Source organism: Scyliorhinus canicula, chromosome 15 (genome assembly GCF_902713615.1).
Source record: "Scyliorhinus canicula chromosome 15, sScyCan1.1, whole genome shotgun sequence".
Taxonomy (NCBI): Eukaryota; Metazoa; Chordata; class Chondrichthyes; order Carcharhiniformes; family Scyliorhinidae; genus Scyliorhinus; species Scyliorhinus canicula.
Genome location: NC_052160.1, coordinates 72,114,429 through 72,136,612, shown reverse-complemented (window position 1 = coordinate 72,136,612; position 22,184 = coordinate 72,114,429). Strand labels below are relative to the sequence as shown.

General features: G+C 44.4%; 1 protein-coding gene across 3 annotated transcripts in view; it reads right to left on the bottom strand.

Annotated features, from left to right (window-relative positions):
- The window catches only part of LOC119978939 (forkhead box protein J1-B-like), an 89,931-nt gene that overhangs the window by 25,161 nt on the left and 42,586 nt on the right, over positions 1-22,184 (bottom strand). The window contains exons 1-2 of one of the 3 annotated variants that reach the window (XM_038820882.1): positions 5,347-5,711; positions 4,371-4,948 (exon numbers count right to left, since the gene is read on the bottom strand). In XM_038820882.1, the coding sequence (XP_038676810.1) occupies positions 4,371-4,886 (516 nt within the window). In that variant the 5' untranslated portion in view covers positions 4,887-4,948; positions 5,347-5,711. Of the gene's footprint in view, positions 1-4,370; positions 4,949-5,346; positions 5,712-22,184 lie in introns of those variants that run through there. The other 2 variants (XM_038820881.1, XM_038820883.1) reach the window with 2 other exon arrangements.

Sequence of the window (22,184 nt, the reverse complement as noted above, 5' to 3'; positions counted from 1 at the left end):
AATACACACACAAATGATTAACGGACAGTTTTTATGACCATTTACATTTGTTATTAGCTGCTAGACTCTGAGTTTAGATGATGTGGAGCCCCTTATCTACAGTTTATATTCAGTACATCTTGTCATTATATTGTACAGAATCACAGAAAATCCAGTGCCGAAGAGGCCCTTCGGCCCATCGAGTCTGCACTGCTACATGAAAAACACCAGACCTGCCTACCTAAACCTATCTGCCAGCACTTTGCCCATAGCCTTGAATGTTATGATGTGCCAAGTGCCCATCCAGGATTTGAGGCAACCTGCCTCGACCAACCCTCCCAGGCACTGCATTTCATACTGTCCCCACCCTCTGGGTAAAATGGATTTTCCTCACATCCCCCCCTAAACCTCCTGCCTCTCACCTTGAACATACGTCCCCTCTTAACTGACCCTTCAACTAAGGAGAACAGCTGCTCCCTATCCACCTTGTCCATGTCCCAAGTGCATCCGACGATATTCCTCCTGTTCATGACTTGAGCTTCAAAACAGCATGCCCAATGTAACAGGGAAGAGAATTAATTTTACCTTTTTGTCTGTAAGGTTTGCAAAACCTACATGGAAATTGAGTACAGATCAACATTAAAACTCCTTGTGTCACAAGCTGCACAGTGGTGCAGTGGTTAGCACTGCTACCTCATGGTGTCAAGGACCTGGGTTCGATCCCAGCCCGGGTCACTGTCCATGCGGAGTTTGAACATTCTCCCTGTGTCTGTGCGGGTCTCACCCCCACAACCCAAAGATGTGCAGGATAGGTGGATATGCCATGCTAAATTGCCCCTTGAATTGGTAAAAAAAAGAATTGGGTACGCTAAATTTATTTTTCAAAAACTCCTTGTGTCAACAATGCATTAATCTGAGTGAGAGGAGAAGAAACAAATATTCCATTGAATCAAATAGAATGCGTAGCAAAGAAACAAGCCATCTTGTCCACATGGTCTCTGTTAATTTATGTTCCACACCTACCCCTTCCCGCTTTGCTTCATTTAACCCTAACATCGAAACTCTATTCATTAACTTGATCGAGTTCTTTGATGAAATAAGAGAGGGCTGATGAGGGTAGTGTGGTTGATGTTGTATATATGGGCTTTGAAAAGATTAATGAAATACCGCAGAATAGACTTCTTGCAAAACTGCAGCCCATGGAAATGAAGGGAAAATGATAGCTGGATTTGAAATTGGCTCAGAGACAGAGAGCAGAGAATAGTGGGGAATGGTTGTTTTTCAGACCAGAGGGATGTGTGCTGTGGCATTCTCTTGGGGTCAGTGTGGAAGAATCTTTTGATGTATATTAATGATCTAGCTGGGGCATGCAGGACATCATTTCAAAATCTGCAGTTGACTTGAAACTTGGGGATGCAGCAAACAATGGGGAGGGTACTAACACACTTCAAAAGGTCATAGACTGGTGAAATGGGCAGATAGGTAGCAGTTGAAATATAACATAGTGAAAAGTGAAGTAATTTATTTTGGTAGGAAGATTAAGGAGAAACAATATAAACTAAATTATATAATTTTAAAGGCTGTGCAGGGATAGGGAGACCTGGGACAGTGCATAGATAAATCTTTGAGGACAAGTTGATAAGGCTGTTAAAGAGGCATACGGGATCCTTGGTTCTAACAAATGAAGCATAGAGAACACATGAAAGAAGGCTTTGCTAAACATTCATAAAACCTGGGTGGGTCGTAGCTGCAGTATCTTATCCAATTCATAGGATCCATACTGTGCAAAAGGAGGCCATTCAGCCCATCAAGTCAGCACCGACCCTCCAAAAGAGCACCCCACCCAGGCCCACTCCCCCACTCTACCCCCGTACTCCATCTAACCTTTGGACACTTAGGGGCAAATGAGTATGGCCAATCCACCTAACCTGCATATCTTTGGACTGTGGGTGGAACCACATCATCCAGAGGAAACCCATACAGACACGGGGAGAACGTGCAAACTCCAAACAGACGGTGACCCAAGTCGGAAGCGAACCCGGGTCTCCGGCACTGTAAAGTAGCAGTGCGAATACTGTGCCATTCAGGGAAGTCAAAGTCTAGAGATGGTACTGAGGAGACTAAGTGAAATAGCACCCATTAATGATGGTATAAGGACAAGTGGGCACAGGTTTAATGTTTCGGGTAAGAGATGTGCGAGGGCGGGGGTGAAGAAAATTTATGCGGCAAGTGGTATTAACCTAGACCTTGATGATTCAGAATGTGGTGGAAGTGGAGATGATCAATGATTCCAAAATGAAATTGGATGGACACGAGGGAAATGAATTTGGGATTGACTGGATGACTCCAGAGAGAGCTGGCATGGGCTCAATGGCCTCCATTTGTACTGTAAGTAATCTATAGCTGTTAGACGGGGAGGCTAAATATCGGGGTTGTCCTCAGAGCTGAGAAGTGGAATGGGAGATTTAATCAAGGTGTTCAAAATCATTAAGGGCTGTGCCTGAGTAAATGTGAAGAAATTATTGCCAGTAGGACAAGGCACAGTAATCAGAAGATAGGTTGAAAGTAATCGGCAAAAAATAAAAGAGGGGGCAGGAGGGAAAAATTGCAGTGATCTGGAATGCATTGCTTGGATGCAAGGTGGAAGCAGATTCAATACTAACCTTCAAAAAGGAATTGGGGCAGTACTTGAAGGGGAAAATATTGCACAGCAATGAGGAAATGGCAGGGGGACTGATCTAATCTGATAGCTGTACCAAAGAGCCAGCACAAGTTTGATGGGCTCAATGGTCTCCTTCAGTGCTGTATTATTCCATCATTCTATTTCCTTCCCTCTCCTGTGTGTATCTCAATTTCCCTGAAATGCATCTATTCCATCTGCCTCAACCATTCTTTCTGGTAGCAAGTTCCACGTTCCAACTATTCCCTGGGTAAAGAAGGTTTTTTCTTGAATTCTGCATTGAACTTACCACTGACTATATTATATTGATGTCTTTAATTTTCTTCCCCCTGGTATATTTAAGAGGCTAGAACTATACAGCATATACAACTGTGTTGCCAAAGATAATTCCAATTAAACCAATTTTTGCCTCCATTTACCAGTTATTTGCTCAACCCATTCTAGCAGCAGCAGTATACAATGCACTGGTCAACGTCCTTTCCCAATCAATATTCTTCAGGGAAGATCACACTGTTTATGTTTTAATCAGTTGGATAATGTAGCATAAATCTTCGTTTCACATTTTATTTCAACCACGAATGGGGGAACTAAGGGTGACATAGTCCTGCTATTGGACCAATCAGTAAAGTTAGACAAACACCATGATGTCATCGCATTACATGCTGAGATTCTCTCTCCTCCCCCCCCCCCCCCCCCCCTTACTGACTTTCCCTAAGGAAAGGGTGCCAAGTATGCTAATGTGACTCTTTCACATTCATCAGTCAAAACAAGCACAAAAACTATTCCAAAAAAAACACTTAACACTGAGCAACACATCAGTGTGTCACATCAGGTGACTTGCCTACACCAAAAGAACCAATTTCTGCATTTGATCCTTCGCAGTTTTCAGCAAAATTCCATATCATTTTACATACACAATACTGAGAAAAAACCCCGATATGTTTGTGCACTGAGCCAGGGAGCCGAGGAGACCACGATCTGCAGCCACTAACTGCCCAGTGGGTTTCCTCAGCAACGTGTGTTTATTAATATTCACATTTTTGAAGAATTTAGCAGTCACGGTTAGCGGTGGTGAGAAACAGCAGCAGCAGCACACTGACTTGAGTTCTGCCCTGTGACTTTTACCCAATATGAATTTTGGACCGCCTCAGTTAAGCTTGAAAGGAGGGTGAAGCAGCAAGCTGAATGTCCACAGAATCACACCATTCTCATCATACACCTGTTACTGCCACCTTCAACCCATTATAATTCACATTGCAAATGTGGACATAGAAAATAGCATATAAATAATGCATAGTAAATAGTATAGAAATGTGTATATAATTCGTATAAAAATATGTAAATAATAGTATATAGTGTAGAATTGTGTATATAATAGTATAATATATGAATATGTATTTAAATAGTATATGAATAGGTATATAATTAGTATAAACAGTATAGAAATATGTATGTGGTATATAAATATAATGTAGAATTGTGTATATATGGTGTATAAATATGTATCTAAATAGTATTAAAAAGTGTATATAATGAAATATAAATAGTTTATAAATATATATAGTGTATAAATATGCTGTAAAACGTACTTTTATAATTACACTAACCAGAAAATAATGGTTATATGTTAAACAGTCTATTATGAAAAGTTGAACCAATTCAAGTAAACAGGAAAAATCAAGTCTGAAGAGTCGCTCACTGCCCAACATACCTGCCAGCTCGGGTCTGCGTGCCTGTAATAGCAGAAATTATCGGTGATCCAGTTGTAGATAGCGGACAAGGTAATTTTACTCTTCTTGCTGGCTTGCATAGCCATGCAGATGAGAGTGGCGTAGGAGTAGGGCGGTTTGACATGGGGATTCGTCTTGTAGTCTACATCCTCGACCGGGCTCTGGGAAGGATGGTGAGCCTGGACCAAGGTTTTGGTGCCGGTCACCGCCGAGGTGGGCTTGCCCAGGCCGAGTGGCATCCCGGTGGCAGCCGTGTCGCCGGCTGGGGGGGAGGCAGGGGCATCCGAGCCGGGCACATGCTGCCTGCAGTGATGCTGAGCACTGGGGGGCTTCTCCAGGTTGGCGCTCAGGATGGAGAAATCCTGCAGCCACTGGAGACTGGTCAGGCTGTCGTCCAGGTTCACGGCCCCGTTCACATTCTCCTGGTCCTCCGGATGAAGCATCATCCAATTCTCCTTAAATTTGGTGGCGATTTCTGGTGTGGTCAGTACAGGCATCGTTCACAGTCGGGCTCTGAAATAGAAGCGAGTGATTTCACTCACTCGCTCCCTGTTTAAAACTGTGAAATCGAAAGGATTCGTTAGTGATTGAGCGGAAAAAATGAAGGAAAGAAAATCATGCAGAATTATAAACATGCAAAATAAAATTATTCACCACAGCGTTCAAAAAAGAACCAGTGTAAAGCAAGATTAAATAAAGCTGCTAAACTTTGCAGTAAATTCGCTAATTGCGAGGCAATGGACTGGAATTTCATTCTTCATCCAAATTTCAAATGCATCGAATATTTTCTCTCGGATTAAAAAGTAGCAGAAAATTACACCCCGTCTCTAACTGCAGCGGGGGCGGGGGGGGGGGGGGGGAGACTAGTGGGGATTGTGTTAAAATAATTAATATTTCATTCCTTTAACAGCACTGATCTTTGTAAAGCATCCCCTTAACATTTACTCAATCACTCACAATGCCCGAGATACACTGTCTCCCCAAGCCGCCTGGAGTTTGCAGTCTGCTCTCAGTTATTCTTTCTTGCCGAGAACCTGTTGCCTTCAGAACAAGTGTTCAGATCCTCACCTGGCACTACTGTGCTCTGAAATCCTCGAGTAAAAACACAAGCTCCCCAGGAGAAAGGTCTTCGGAGTAAATGCTCTTCAATTTGTTTCTTTCAATAATAATAAAAATGCTTCTTATTGCCTGGGGAGGGGTTTGAGTTGGCATCAAAAGCCTCCTGGTTTGCAGCCCCCTTCAGTCCCCCTATATGGTTTGATCAAATGGGTGTCACATCTGCACAGTTTTGCAGGGTCGCTGTTAGTGTCACCTCTCCTTTCACACGGCTGCTCACTCACTTTATAAAAGCCTTTAAACAGATCCCGGTCAGCTGATTGGCCGCCCGTTTCCAGGTTTCACCTTTCACTGCTCCCAATGACGCGAGGCAGAGCAGCAAAGTGAGGGAGCGTCGCCAAACTGCACACTTCCAGCCAGCCAGACAACCCGAGCTGCCATCCCTCGCCCAGGGACACGCACACCATCTCTCAAATGAACTGCCCCCTCTCCATTGTGCGGCACATTCATCTCTCCTTGGCATGGGTTCCCCTTTAGACACTCCCAACCAAATTCACACCATCGACAAACTCTCCCTCTGGCATCCATCCCCTTCCCTCTCCACATTACCAGGCAAACCAACTGTGCCTGATATCACCCCCCATCCCCCAAAAATACACATTATCCAACTAATCACTACACTCCCCAAATTAAATGAACTTACATGACCCTCATATTCTCGATCAGACTCACCTGCAGCAGACAAGTCAAATGCACAATCAAATGTCGAAAGAAAAGAAATACTTGCTTCTCACAACCACCAGATAAATGTTTCAAGATGATTCATATCAATAAATATCATTAGCACCATACAAGTAACCATCTCCTACAAGAGAGAATTTCGCCAACTCCCCTTGCCATTCAATCGCATTACCATAACTGAATTCCCCACGATCAACATCCTGAGCTGGACGAGCCATATTAATACTGTGGCTGCAAGAGCAGGTCAGAGGCTGGGAATCCTGTGGCACCTCCTTACTCCCCAAAGCCTGTCCACCATCTACAAGGCACATGCCAGGAGTGTAATGGAATACTCTCCACTTGCCTGGATGAGTGCAGCTCCAGCATCCAGCTCTCACAAACAATATGATAATGATCATCAGAGATAACCCCTATTCCTTCTATTTTCAAAATAGTGCCATGGAATTTTTTGAAATATCCATTCAACAGGCAGACTATAGTCTCAACTGAAAGACAACACTTCAGCCAGTGCAGCATTCCCTTAGTATTACACTGGAAGCAATAACGTTGATTGTTGTGCTCCAGTTCGTAACCCCACACAATCCAGTTCTGGATTGGTGCTGGAACCCAGCACTGAGTAGCCCAAAGACAAGTGTGTCATTAACTGAGGCACAACTGGGTAGTTACATCAGGATGATTTAATCCATTATGAATGATCTCTCTTGGCATTGCTCACTGATGTTCAACAGATTTGTTTCAAACACTAACTTTCGGAGCACTGCTCTTTCCTCTTCATTCACCTGAGGAAGGAGCAGTGCTCCGAAAGCTAGTGTTTGAAACAAACCGGTTGGACTTTAACCTGGTATTGTAAGACTTCTTACTGTGCTCACCCCAGTCCAACACCGGCATCTCAACATCATCACTGATGTTTGTCAAAGGATAAGAACATAGAACATACAGTGCAGAAGGAGGCCATTTGGCCCATCGAGTCTGCGCCAACCCACCCCTTAACCCAATAACCCTTCCGAACCTTTTTGGACACGAAGAGCAATTTAGCATGTCCAATCCACCTAACCTGCACATCTTTGGATTGTGGGAGGAAACCGGAGCACCCGGAGGAAACCCACGCAGACACGGGGAGAACGTGCAGACTCTGCACAGACAGTGATCCAGTGGGAATCAAACCTGGGACCCTGGCGCTGTGAAGCCACAGTGCGAGCCACGTCTGCTACCATGCTGCCCTACTGTTCAGGTTCGGACTTCATTGTGTGGGGTTACGAATGGCAGATGTTTCAAATATAAAATGGGATTTTACTTGTTTATTATTATAAATTTTGATATACAAAATGGGATGTGTTTGGGATGGTCTCAAGTTCTAATAGAAAAGAACAGACGCATGCATTTGGCAGATATCAGACACACTTCAGGAATAACACACAAGGTATGGGAGCCTCTTAACAAAATAGACAGCTAGCTCTACTCAAATATAGCAGTGAAATTAATGAAGGAGAGTGTTTTTTTTAATTTTAAAGAAACTTTTCCCAAATACTTGCAGAATGTGACAAAAAGAGAAATAAACTTAAAATACTCGAGACTCTGAGGTTGGAATTACACAACAGATTGGTCAGAGGTTGTAAATAGAAAAGACTGATTAACATTTTGTGTGTGGATCTTTCATCAAAGTTGCTTTGGTAAAACATGCTGTGCCTGCCAACTTTTCATGTTCATCGATACATTTGCGATGTCAGTCTAGCTTTTACGATCGAAGCCTCTTTTCCACAAATCTGCACAATATTTGAGACAAAACATTACAATATGGTAGTGGCTCCGTTTTCTTTCTCTTTACAGTTAAGTTTGCCGAGGGGCCATCAAAATGATCAGCTGCTAAAACAGATGCAGATCTTATTGGAACTAAAGCGATAAGTTCAAGGGTCAGTGGGGTCCATTACAATGTTTTTTCTATTCTTTATTTTGGAAGAAAAAAGCCACGTGTCGATTCGGTCTAGATTAATTCCCAAATGAAAAGGCGTTTGCAGCAATTACTTCAGGAAACCAGTGGTGTGTCAAAGCATTTTTTATTTTTATTTACCATTTTCAAAGTTTATGCCAGAGTAACCAGCATGTTACATTTCAAAAATATTTTTTTAAAACAAATTATCTAAAATAACATATGGATGGATGGATGCTGAAATCCTCATTTTCGTTGCCATTTGAAAGGTTTCCTGTTTGCAAGAAAAGCAACTGCAGAATAACACATGGACTGTCTAGGCTGCCACCTTCTGGAAACAAAATGTAATGTTCAGCATCCGAGCACTTATTATTTAGTATTTAGCAATTAGGGGGAAGTGGGGATGGGGGGGGGGGGGGGGGGGGGGAATGAGTTCTTGTGGTGCACAGTGATTAGCATCCCTGCCTCTGAGCCAGAAGCTCCAGTTTCGTGTCCCACCCCAGGACTTGATGGCCAAAGAAGGTGCGTTCATAACATGGCCGACAAGGGTGGGCATCAACCTGCAAGTCCTTCTAACATGGCAGCTGGTAAGAGCAGGAGAGATTCCTGGACCGCCACACTTGATGTGGAGTAGCACGCCTCACGCTATAAGCCTCTGGTGATGGGCCTATGACCTGTCCCGGGGTTAAAAAGACACTGTTCTGGGGACAGGCGAAAGTCTGCCTTGTGCACCCATAGATTAGGGAAGAGAAACAACAATTAGCAGGGTGATATTTAACCCTACTCAGCTGATGAAATCCTGATGGCTGGACAGTTAAAATTTTCCAGGTAATTAATAATCCTCCAGCCTCCTGGATCTTGTCCAGCAGGACTTGTATGTGTGCGATTAGATGGGCAGCTAAGCCACTTTCCCAAGACAGGTTGACACCTTCTGCAAATCTGCAATTTTAACTCAGGCCTGAAGAAGGGAGTCACCACAGAGTGTGAAGAGAAGCAAGCAGGTTAAAGTTTCTTTTCATTGGGGCAGGAGGAGGGGAATGAGGAAATTTAGGCATCCCCTACCCCTGGCACTGCTCCCTCTCCTAACACGGGATGCCCTGGTACAGCATGTCCCACATCTAACCGAGAGCCAGGGGTTGGACAGGAGACACCTGATTTTCCACAGGCCAACAAACACTTCCCATGCACTTTCGATCGGAATAAGGAGCAAATAATTTGGGCAAGAGCTTTAATTGCAGCTTTGTCAAAATAATTTTGCATTTACATACGTCTCCCTACGTTATCCTGGCTGCGCATGGTATATCACATTGGTTGGTTATGGCTCTGCATTAGTTCCATGGTATTATTGATTATGTGGTTAGCAAGAGAAGCCTTATTCTGAACAAACACAGAATCAAAGCACATCCAGACCAGAAACCGACCAATTTATGTACATCCAAAGGATTCTAATGAATGAATTGTTCTAAATAGTTGATTGGTAATACAGAACTCGAATATTGCTGGAAAAATAGACTTGTGAAAGCTTTTCATCCTGCAATCAGCACAAATGCAAGAGTGCCAAATTTCAAATAATCAGAATAATTTATACTACAGTGGAAAGGGAGTGCGGATTGGGTGGCAAGTTGACTTTGGTTGCTATCTCCATATCGGTCACTGTGGAATAATAGGCTATCCATGGTCGCAAATAATTCTAAAAGGTGCAAGATTTGAACATATTCCTCTTGTTTGCAGTGATCATGTCTATGAATGTCTGCCCCTTCCAGCAAATGTAAATGAGCCACATTAGAAACTGGACTGATTATCAAAGTTGGTTATTATGGTACCTATTAGCGCACTCAGCATTGTTCAGCAAGTGTTGCCCAATCAAGGAATCGCATCGAATTGTAGACATTTTGTTTTGGGTTTTACAAGCGCGGACTGTTTGAGTGCGTTCTGGGCCTATTATGTACAACTGGAGGAATATGTTGTTCGATTCAATCAGCCAATCATTGGAACATACTGGCACCACACCGGCACTGAAATACACGTTCAATTATGCGGTAGGCAGAATGTATTTCTGGATTGACAGTGGAAATCTGTTAATCGAACATACCACTCGCATCACCACCATAGCATTGTTCATCAATCAGACAAAGGGTTTCAGCAACACCTCTCTGTGCATAGCACAATTGTTTCACAGCTCCAGGGTCCCAGGTTAGATTCCCGGCTTGGGTCAATGTCTGTGCGGAGTCTGCACGTTCTCCCCATGACTTGGTGGGTTTACTCCTGGTGCTCCGGTTTCCTCCCACAGTCCAAAGATGTGCAGGTTAGTTGGATTGCCCATGATAAATTGCCCTTAGTGTCCAAAAAGGTTAATTGGGGTTACTGGGTTATGGGGATAGGGTGGAGGTGTGGGCTTAAGTAGGGTGTTCTTTCCAAGAGCCGGTACACTCAATGAGCCAAATGGCTTCCTTTGGAACTGTAAATTCTATGTTTCTATATCCCTCTATTTCTTCCCTGTTCATGTACCCATCCAGATGCCTCTTAAATGTTGCTAAAGTACCTGCTTCTACCCACCACTCTCTGCATGAAAGACTTAGCCTGCACATCTCCCTTAAACTTTCCCCCTTTCACCTTGAACCTGTGCCCCCTTGTAATTGACACTTTCAGCCTTGGAAAAAGTCTCTGACTATCCACCATGTCTATGCCTGTCAATTTTGAAGACCTCTGTCAGATCTCCTCTCAGCCTCTGTCTTTCCAGTGAAAACAATCCTGGTTTATTCAACCTCACCTCATAGCCAACACCCTCGAGACCAGGCAGCATCCTGGTGAACCTTCTTTACACTCTCTCCAAAGCTTCCGATTCTTCTGATAATATGGTGACCAGAACTGCATGCAATACTCCAAATGCAGCCTCGCCAAAGTTTTATATAGCTGCAATATGGTTTCCCAACTCTTGTACTCAATGCCCCAGCTGATGAAAGCAAGCATACCATATGCCTTCTTAATCACCTTGGCCACCTGTGTTGCCACTTTTAGAGAACTGTGACCTGCACGCCCAGATCCCTCTGTATGCTAATGTTCCTAAGGGTTCTACAGTATAATTCATAGCTAGATTTGATCCTCCAAAATGCATCATCTCACATTTTGTCCCAATTAAACTCCACCTGTCATTTCTGTGCCTAAATCTCCAATCTATCTATATCCTCTTGTATCCTCTAACAATCCTCGGCACAATCAGCAACTCCGCCAATCTTCATGTCATCCACAACTTACTCATCAGAGCACCCATATTTTCCTCCAGATCATTTACATATATATACTACAAAAAACAAGAGGTCCTAGCACTGATCCCTATTCTGAAAAATACTCTCACACTGCTACTCTCTGTCTTCTATAACCAAGCCAATCTGTGTCCATCTAGCCAGCCCACCCTGAATTCCATGTGATTTTAGTTTTGTACCAGTCTGCCATGTGGGACCTTGTTAAAGCCTTACTAAAGTCCACATAAACCACATCAATAGTCCTTCCCTCATCAATTTCCTTTGTCACCCCTTCAAAAAACTCAATCAAGTTGATGAGACATGAACTTCCCCATACAAAACAATGCAGCCTGTCACTAACTAGTCCATTTTCCTCCAAATGTGCATATATCCTGTCCCTCTGTATCTTTTCCAAAAGCTTCCCCACCACTGATGTCGGGCTCACCGGCCTATAATTTCATGGATTATCCTTGATTCCTTTCTTAAACAAGGGAACAACGTTGGCTATTCTCCAGTCCTCTGGAACCTCGCCTGTGGTCAAAGAGGATGTGAAGATATCTGTTAAGACCCCTGCCATTTCTCCCCTTGCCTCCCTCAGTATCTTGGGATAGATCCCAACTGGCCCGGGGGACATGTCTGCCTTAATGCAATTTAGGATACTCAACACTTCATCCTTTGATATATTAATGTTCTCACACCTATCCCTGAATTCGACATCCATCATGTCCCTCTCGCTGGTGAATACCGGTACAAAGTGCTCATCAAGGATTTCACCCATCTCTTGTGGTTCAACGCATAACTTCCCTCCATTGTCCTTAAGTGTGCCTACTCTTTCTCTTGTTACCCTCTTGCTCCCAATACATGCATAAACCATACATGGTTTACAGGTGCAACAGGTGATTAAGAAGGCAAATGGAATTTTGTCCTTCATTGCTAGAGGGATGCAGTTTAAGACTAGGGACATTATGCTGCAATTGTATAAAGTGTTAGTGAGGCCACACCTGGAGTATTGTGTTCAGTTTTGGTCTCCTTATCTGAGAAAGCATGTACTGGCGCTGGAGGGTGTGCAGAGGAGATTCACTAGGTTAATCCCAGAGCTGAACGAGGAGAGGTTGAGTAGACTGGGACTGTACTCATTGGAATTTAGAAGGATGAGGGGGGATCTTAGAGAAACATATAAAATTATGAAGCGAGTACATAGGATAGATGCGGGCAGGTTGTTTCCACTGGCGGGTGAAAGCAGAACTAGGGGGCATAGCCTCAAAATAAGGGGAAGTAGATTTAGGACTGAGTTTAGGAGGAACTTCTTCACCCAAAGGGCTGTGAATCTATGGAATTCCTTGCCCAGTGAAGCAGTCGAGGCTCCTTCATTAAATGGTTTTAAGATAGAGATAGTTTTTTGAAGAATAAAGGGATTAAGGGTTATGGTGTTCGGGCCGGAAAGTGGAGCTGAGTCCACAAAAGATCAGCCGTGATCTCTTTGAATGGTGGAGCAGTCTCGAGGGGCCAAATGGCCTACTCCTGCTCCTAGTTCTTATGTTCTTATAAAAAGCCTTGGGACTCTCCTTGACCATGTTTGCTAAAGACATTTCATGACCCTTTTAGCCTTCCTAATTCCATTTTTAAGTTCCTTCCTACTTTCTTGAACTCCTCAAGAGCTTTATCAGGTTTTAGATGCCTAGACTTGTCATTTTATTTTCCTTTTTCCTTTGCTTGCAATTTCCATCATCCATGGTTCCCGAAACGTGACATTTCAAACTTCATTTTTGCGAGGACATGCCTGTCCTGCTCGTCAATCAACTACTTTTAAAAGCCTCCCACATGGATTTGCCCTCAAATAGCCACTCCCAAATCACATTCCCCAGTTCCTATCCAATTTGGACTATTGAGACCAATTAATAATAATAATAATCTTTATTGAGACGAGTAGGGTTACACTACAATGGAGTTACAGTGAAAGGCCCCACGTCACCACATTCCGGCGCCTGTTCGGGTACACTAAGGGAGAATTCAGAATGTCCACATTATCTAACAGCAAATCTTTCGGGACTAGTGGGGGTGGGGGGAAAACCAGAGCACCCGGATGAATGATTTTCCAGAAATTGGCTGAAAGAATTGATCATTGTAAGGTTGATCATTGATCAATCTGAGTTGACCATTGACCAAAGTTACAAATGTACAGTTCTTAAACTTACTCATGTCTCGTTTATATCAGAACAACGTAAATGGAACATAGGAATCCCAGTACACAGTCACTCCAATGACCTGCACTTCCACAAGCCTGGTACCCAACACAATAGGTCAGTAGGTACTAAATCATTGAGTGTCACCCAATTATAATAATCAGATTATAACCACCTGGTCACGTGGTTAGCAGGCAAATCATCTCAGAGAATACACTGCAATTATCCAGTAAATTGTTGGAATGAATACCATGGTCATATGATTATTATTGGTCAAAAATTCACTTAAACATGAGACGTGTATCTCAATCATTTCTATGTGTTACATAAAAACAGAAAATATTGGTAATATTGAGTATCTGTGGAAAGTGAACCAGAATAAATGTTTCAAGTTTCAAATGTTTATATCAGAACTGGGAAAAATTTTCGATTCTCTTTATTATTATTTTTTGAAAATCTTTTTATTGGCTTTTCTCATATTTATAAACAGTTGTTGTGCATATGCATTACATTTGTCTTGCCCGTGCTAATTTACTTTATTTCTCTTTCTTCTTTTACAGGATGCGGGCGTTGCTGGTGAGGCCAACATCTATTGCTCATCCTGAATTGCCCTTGAGAAGATGGTGAGCCAAGGCTTTGACAAAAACTCATCCAGACTCAAAACGTTAGCTCCCTTCTCGCTCCACAGATGCTGTCAGACCTTCTGAGACGTCCAGTATTTTCTGTTTTTGTTTCAGATTCCAGCAATCACAATAATTTGCTTTTAACTTAATTTCCAAGTTTGCTTTGCTAGCTCAGTCTTCATAATTGCCTTTATTTAAGTTCATAACAGTAGCCCTAGGCCCAGTCTTCTCACCTTCAAACTGGCTGTGTAATTCAATCATATTAAGATCACAGCCACCTTCACTATGAAGTTATTACACAGACATACATAGAACATACAGTGCAGAATGAGGCCATTCAGCCCATCGAATCTGCACCGACCCACTTAAATCTTCACTTCCACCCTATCCCTGTAGCCCAATAACCCCTCCTAACCTTTTGATCACTATGGGCAATTTATCATGGCCAATCCACCTAACCTGCACGTCTTTGACTGTGGGAGGAAACCGGAGCTCCCGGAAGAAACCCACACAGACACGGGGAGAACGTGCAGACTCCGCAGAGACAGTGACCCAGCGGGGAATCGAACCTGGGACCCTGGCGCTGTGAAGCCATAGTGCTATCCACTTGTGCTACTGTGCTGCCCTTAATTAATCATGTCTCATTGTACAATACCAGATCTAGAATGGCCTGCTATCTGGTTAGCTGTAGCATCTGCTGTTCAAAGAAACAGGCCTGAAAACTCCAACCTCATCTTCTACCTTTGCTAATGTGATTTGTCCAGTCTATATGCAGATTATAATTAGCCAGCATCTTTCCTACAAGCCGCAATTATTTCTTCTGTTTCTGGTAAGTCTTTTAGAATCAGCAATCTAATGAATCTTTGTAAATTCATGATCTTCCTAAGGGCTGGAAATTCTCTTATGACTCTGACCCTCAATGGATCAACCTTAATTCTTCATTCACTCACTGTGTGGCCAATAATCAAGTGAAAATTCACACTTCCTGTTGAGTGCCAATCCTGCCTCTTGTAGTGTTTTCAGCATTGATCTCACTCGCATGCCACATTCTACATGAGTGGGTCCATGTATCAACACATTATCCATGTGGCAAACAGCTCCTTGTGAGCCCTGTAACATGGTTTTTTGATATATTACTAAGGATGATGTTTTTCCAAAGGGTTACCTCTTAAAACAGAATCATCCACATGGTGTTGTGAACATCATGAGAAGGTTGGACTCCTCTTCTAGTGATATTTGTCAGAATCCATTGTTAGCGTCTAATTTGGAGAATATTGAGCTCTTCCTTAATTTAGCTAAACTCTCATTTACTGGTATCATTGAATTGACTTCTCTTTTCACCGACCTATTAAGCGGTGCGAGATCAACACATATTCTTATGGAATCGTTTGGCTTTGGAATCAGCACCATCCCAGATCACTGGCTCATTGGCTCTTTTACAGGTGAAATGGCTCCTTCTCTTAGCATCGAGTCAATCTGTTTCTTTATCTTTGAAAATAAAGGATGTGAAACCTTCCTGAGTGCATATAGGCAAATTGGTTTCATTTCTGAGCCTGGTATAATAAGAGTGTGTTATCTTTCCCGATCTTGTAGCTAACTTCAGAATTCTGCTCTGAGGTTGCCTGATCTTCACCATTCTTCATTTCTTCTAATCTGCAAATTATATTCAATTCAATTCCATTCATGCCTTTCTCTTTAAAAATGAACAACTCTGATTTTGAATTCAATATAGCGCTTCAGTAATTTGGGGGCTGGTTTAGCTCAGTTGGCTGGACAGCTGGATCATGATGCAGAGTGAAACTGACAGCCCAGGTTCAATTCCTGTACCAGCTGAGGTTATTCAATCTTGCCCCTTGCCGGAGGTGTGGTGATCCTCATGTTAAATCACCACCAGTCAGCTCTCCCCCTCAAAGAGATGATCATTTGGGACTATGAAAACTTACATTACTTGCATCAGTAATTACTTTCTCTCTGTGCTTTAAAGTAGCTGTTCGTTCTCCCAGAACCTTCAGCTCTGTTCTTCCTGGTCAACAACTTCCAGTTCCTCAGCTCTAACCGCCTCCTCGTCACCATGGATGTCCAATCACTCCATTCCCTACCAAGATGGTTTGAAGGCACTTCATTCTTCCTTGAACAGAGGCCCGATCAATCCCCATCCACCATCACTCTCCTCCATCTAGCTGAACTTGCCCTCTCACTGAACAATTTCTCTTTTAACTTGCCTCATTTCTTCCAAACCAAAAAGGTGTGGTATGGGTATCCATAGGGGCCCTAATTTTGCCCCGTCTCTTTATGGGGTATGTGGAACATTCACTGTTCCAGTCCTACTCTGGCCCCATCCCACAACTCTTTTACCAGTATACCAGCAACTGTTTCAGTCCTGCTTCTTGTTCCCTTCTGGACCTGGCAAAATGTATTAATTTTGCTTCCTATTTCCACCTCTCTATCACATGGTACATCTCCGACACTTTCCTTCCTTGATCATTCTATTTCAATTTCTGGGGATAGACTGTCATCTAAAAACTATTACAAACCCACTGACTCCCACAGCTACCTTGACTACAGCTCTTCACACCCGACATATTCTAAGGACCCCATCCCACTCTCGCAGTTCCTTCGCCTCCATCACATCTGTTCTGATGATGCCACTTTCCAAAACCTTGCGGCTGACATCTTTGGCATTAAGTTGGCAAACTCCTGCCAGAACCCCTCCAACCTCAGGCAAGCCCAAAACATGTGGACATGGTTTGCTGGTCCCCCTGCTCACCACCCACACCTTTCCTCCACCCCGGAAACAAAACGGTTCATCTATATCCTGTCATATGAGGCCTATGCACCAATTTAAACTGTATGGGAATCAATCTTGCACAAGAAGAGGATGAGTTTATCCTCCGCAGTGCCTCACTGCACGCCCCAGCCTGCATCGCCCCTCTCAACTCCTCCTCCCACTTGCGCTGGACCTCCTCCACCGGGGCACCCTCCCTTTCCATCAGCTCCCTATATACATCTGACACATTGCCCTCGCCTATCTCCTCCTTGGACAGAAACTTGTCCTGTAGCGCTGGAGGTGGCAACTGCAGGAACAAGCCCAATTCCTTCTTCAAGACGTCCCTCACCTACAGGTACTTGAATCCAATCCCCATCGGTAGCCAGTAAACCTCCTCAAGCTACTCTAATTCCGTAGACTTACCCCCACAAACAGGTCCCAGAAATATCCTATTCACCTCTGAAACCTCACATCCAACACCGCCAGAACAAACCTATGGTTGCCACAAATCGACACTCACAGGCCTTTCATCCTCAGTGCTGCCGACATTGATTCCATACCCTCAATGCTGATACTAGCACCGGGCATGTGGAGTACCTGGCTGGCAAAAATGGAAGAGGTGCCAACAATAGCGCCCTCAAACTCCCCTTACACAAAGCCTCCTCCAACCATCCTCGCACCGACCTCTCCTCCACCCCCCACCCCCCCCCTCCCCCCGCTTCTGAACCAGGTATGTTCACCGCCCAATAATAATCCTGCAGATTTGGCATCGGCAGCCCCCCGCCCGCCTATCCCTATCCAGAAACACTTTCAAAAGAGCGCGAGAGGGAGAGCCAGCCAGGACTTTCAAAAGAGCGCGAGAGGTGAGCCAGCCGGGACTTTCAAAAGAGCGCGAGAGGGAGATCCAGCCGGGACTTTCAAAAGAGCACGAGAGGGGGAGCCAGCCGGTACCGATCCTGTTTTTCTTTTAATATAAGGCGGGAACCGGAAGTATGACCCGGGGACTTCTGGGAAGGTTTTTTTTTTCCCCCTAGCCAATAAATTCTGGTGGAGAGGAAACCCGAGACACTACACGTGTAGTGTCTCCCACCAGCCCTCCTCCTCTAACCTAATAATAAGACCCATTGGTGTGAGCAGGTAAGTGCTATATTATATTATTATTTTTTATTTATTTTATATTTGTTAACCAGAACTTGGTTGGAACTTAGAGGGATGGCAGGGAAGGCAGTGCAATGTTCCTCCTGCAGGATGTTTGAGGTGAGGGATGCCGTTAGTGTCCCTGCTGATTTTACCTGCAGGAAGTGCAGCCATCTCCAGCTCCTCCAAGACCGAGTTAGGGAACTGGAGCTGGAGTTGGATGAACTTCGGATCATTCGGAAGGCAGAGGGGGTCATAGATAGGAGTTTCAGGGAAGTACTTACACAAAAGACTGGAGATAGATGGGTAACTGTAAGAGGGACTGGGAAGAAGCAGTCAGTGCAGGGACCCCCTGCGGTCGTTCCCCTGAGTAACAAGTATACCATTTTGGATACTTGTGGGGGGGACGACTTACCAGGGGTAAGCCATGGGATACGGGCCTCTGGCACGGAGTCTGTCCCTGTTGCTCAGAAGGGAAGGGGGGAGAGGAGCAGAGCATTAGTAATTGGGGACTCAATAGTCAGGGGCACAGATAGAAGATTTTGTGGGAGCGAGATAGACTCACGTTTGGTATGTTGCCTCCCAGGTGCAAGGGTACGTGATGTCTCGGATCGTGTTTTCCGGGTCCTTAAGGGGGAGTCCACATTGGCACTAACGACATAGGTAGGAAAGGGGACAAGGATGTCAGGCAGGCCTTTAGAGAGCTAGGATGGAAGCTCAGAGCGAGAACAAACAGAGTTGTTATCTCTGGGTTGTTGCCCGTGCCACGTGCTAGTGAGACGAGGAATAGGGAGAGAGAGCAATTAAACACGTGGCTACAGGGATGGTGCAGGCGGGAGGGATTCAGATTTCTGGATAACTGGGGCTCTTTCTGGGGAAGGTGGGACTTCTATAGACAGGATGGTCTACATCTGAACCTGAGGGGCACCAATATCCTGGGGGGGGGGAGATTTGTTAGTGCTCTTTGGGGGGGTTTAAACTAATTTAGCAGGGGCATGGGAACCTGGATTGTAGTTTTGGGGTACGGGAGATTGAGAGTATAGAGGTCAGGAGCACAGATTTGACTTCGCAGGAGGGTGCCAGTGTTCAGGTAGGTGGTTTGAAGTGTGTCTACTTCAATACCTGGAGTATACGAAATAAGGCAGGGGAACTGGCAGCATGGGTTGGTACCTGGGACTTCGATGTTGTGGCCATTTCAGAGACATTGATTGAGCAGGGACAGGAATGGTTGTTGCCGGTTCCGGGTTTTAGTAAGCTCAGAGAAGGGGGCAAAAGAGGGGGAGGTGTGGCGCTGCTAGTCAAGGACAGTATTACGGTGGCGGAAAGGATGTTAGATGGGGACTCTTCTTCCGAGGTAGTATGGGCTGAGGTTAGAAACAGGAAAGGAGAGGTCACCCTGTTGGGAGTTTTCTATAGGCCACCTAATAGTTCTAGGGATGTAGAGGAAAGGATGGCGAAGATGATTCTGGAAAAGAGCGAAAGTAACAGGGTAGTTGTTATGGGAGACTTTAACTTTCCAAATATTGACTGGAAAAGATATAGTTCGAGTACATTAGATGGGTCGTTCTTTGTACAATGTGTGCAGGAGGGTTTCCTGACACAATATGTTGACAGGCCAACAAGAGGCGAGGCCACATTGGATTTGGTTTTGGGTAATGAACCAGGCCAGGTGTTAGATCTGGAGGTAGGTGAGCACTTTGGAGACAGTGACCACAATTCGGTGACCTTTACATTAGTGATGGAAAGGGATAAGTATACCCCGCAGGGCAAGAGTTATAGCTGGGGGAAGGGCAATTATGATGCCATTAGACATGACTTAGGATGTGTAGGTTGGAGAAGTAGACGGCAAGGGTTGGGCACACTGGATATGTGGAGCTTGTTCAAGGAACAGCTATTGCGTGTTCTTGATAAGTACGTACCAGTCAGGCAATGAGGAAGGGGTCGAGCGAGGGAACCGTGGTTTACCAAAGAAGTGGAATCTCTTGTTAAGAGGAAGAAGGAGGCCTATGTGAAGATGAGGCGTGAAGTTTCAGTTGGGGCGCTTGATAGTTACAAGGAAGCGAGGAAGGATCTAAAGTGAGAGCTAAGATGAGCAAGGAGGGGACATGAGAAGTCTTTGGCAGGTAGGATCATGGAAAACCCAAAAGCTTTCTATAGGTATGTCAGGAATAAAAGAATGACTAGGGTAAGAGTAGGGCCAGTCAAGGACAGTGGTGGGAAGTTGTGTGTGGAGGCTGAGGAGATAAGCGAGATACTAAATTAATACTTTTCGTCAGTATTCACTCAGGAAAAAGATAATGTTGTGGAGGAGAATGCTGAGACCCAGGCTATTAGAATAGATGGCATTGAGGTGTGTAGGGAAGAAGTGTTGGCAATTCTGGACAAGGTGAAAATAGATAAGTCCCCGGGCCCTGATGGGATTTATCCTAGGATTCTCTGGGAAGCCAGGGAAGAGATTGCTGAGCCTTTGGCTTTGATTTTTGTCATCATTGGCTACAGGAATAGTGCCAGAGGACTGGAGGATAGCAAATGTGGTCCCTTTGTTCAAGAAGGGGAGTAGAGATAACCCCGGTAACTATAGGCCGGTGAGCCTCACGTCTGTTGTGGGTAAAGTCTTGGAGAGGATTATAAGAGATACGATTTATAATCATCTAGAAAGGAATAATATGATTAGGGATAGTCAGCATGGTTTTGTGAAGGGTAGGTCATGCCTCACAAACCTTATCGAGTTCTTTGAGAAGGTGACTGAACAGGTAGACGAGGGTAGAGCAGTTGATGTGGTGTATATGGATTTCAGTAAAGTGTTTGATAAGGTTCCCCACGGTCGGCTATTGCAGAAAATACGGAGGCTGGGGATTGAGGGTGATTTAGAGATGTGGATCAGAAATTGGCTCGTTGAAAGAAGACAGAGGGTGGTGGTTGATGGCAAATGTTCAGAATGGAGTTCAGTTACGAGTGGCGAACCACAAGGATCTGTTCTGGGGCCGTTGCTGTTTGTCATTTTTATAAATGACCTAGAGGAGGGCACAGAAGGTTGGGTGAGTAAATTTGCAGACGACACTAAAGTCGGTGGAGTTGTAGACAGTGCGGAAGGATGTTGCAGGTTACAGAGGGACATAGATAAGCTGCAGAGCTGGGCTGAGAGGTGGCAAATGGAGTTTAATGTGGAGAAGTGTGAGGTGATTCACTTTGGAAAGAATAACAGGAATGCGGAATATTTGGCTAATGGTAAAATTCTTGGTAGTGTGGATGAGCAGAGGGATCTCGGTGTCCATGTACATAGATCCCTGAAAGTTGCCACCCAGGTTGATAGGGTTGTGAAGAGGGCCTATGGTGTGTTGGCCTTTATTGGTAGAGGGATTGAGTTCCGGAGCCATGAGGTCATGTTGCAGTTGTACAAAACTCTGGTACGGCCGCATTTGGAGTATTGCGTACAGTTCTGGTCGCCTCATTATAGGAAGGACGTGGAAGCTTTGGAACGGGTGCAGAGGAGATTTACCAGGATGTTGCCTGGTATGGAGGGAAAATCTTATGAGAAAAGGCTGATGGACTTGAGGTTGTTTTCGTTAGAGAGAAGAAGGTTAAGAGGTGACTTAATAGAGGCATACAAAATGATCAGAGGGTTAGATAGGGTGGACAGTGAGAGCCTTCTCCCGTGGATGGAGGTGGCTAGCGCGAGGGGACATAGCCTTAAATTGAGGGGTAATAGATATAGGACAGAGGTCAGAGGTAGGTTTTTTACACAAAGAGTGGTGAGGCCGTGGAATGCCCTACCTGCAACAGTAGTGAACTCGCCAACATTGAGGGCATTTAAAAGTTTATTGGATAAGCATATGGATGATAATGGCATAGTGTAGGTTAGATGGCCTTTAGTTTTTGACTTCCCATGTCGGTGCAACATCGAGGGCCGAAGGGCCTGTACTGCGCTGTATTGTTCTATGTTCTATATAGTCCGGGAAGCTTACCCGCCCACACAAAACTCAGTATCATCTTATGCACCCTATTAAGAAGTCTTGGGCATGAAAATCGGAGATTCTGAAACACAAACAGAAACTTCAGCAACAACACCATCTTTACCGTCCATTGGCCTTCCAGCCAACGACATCCCACCTCCTAAAG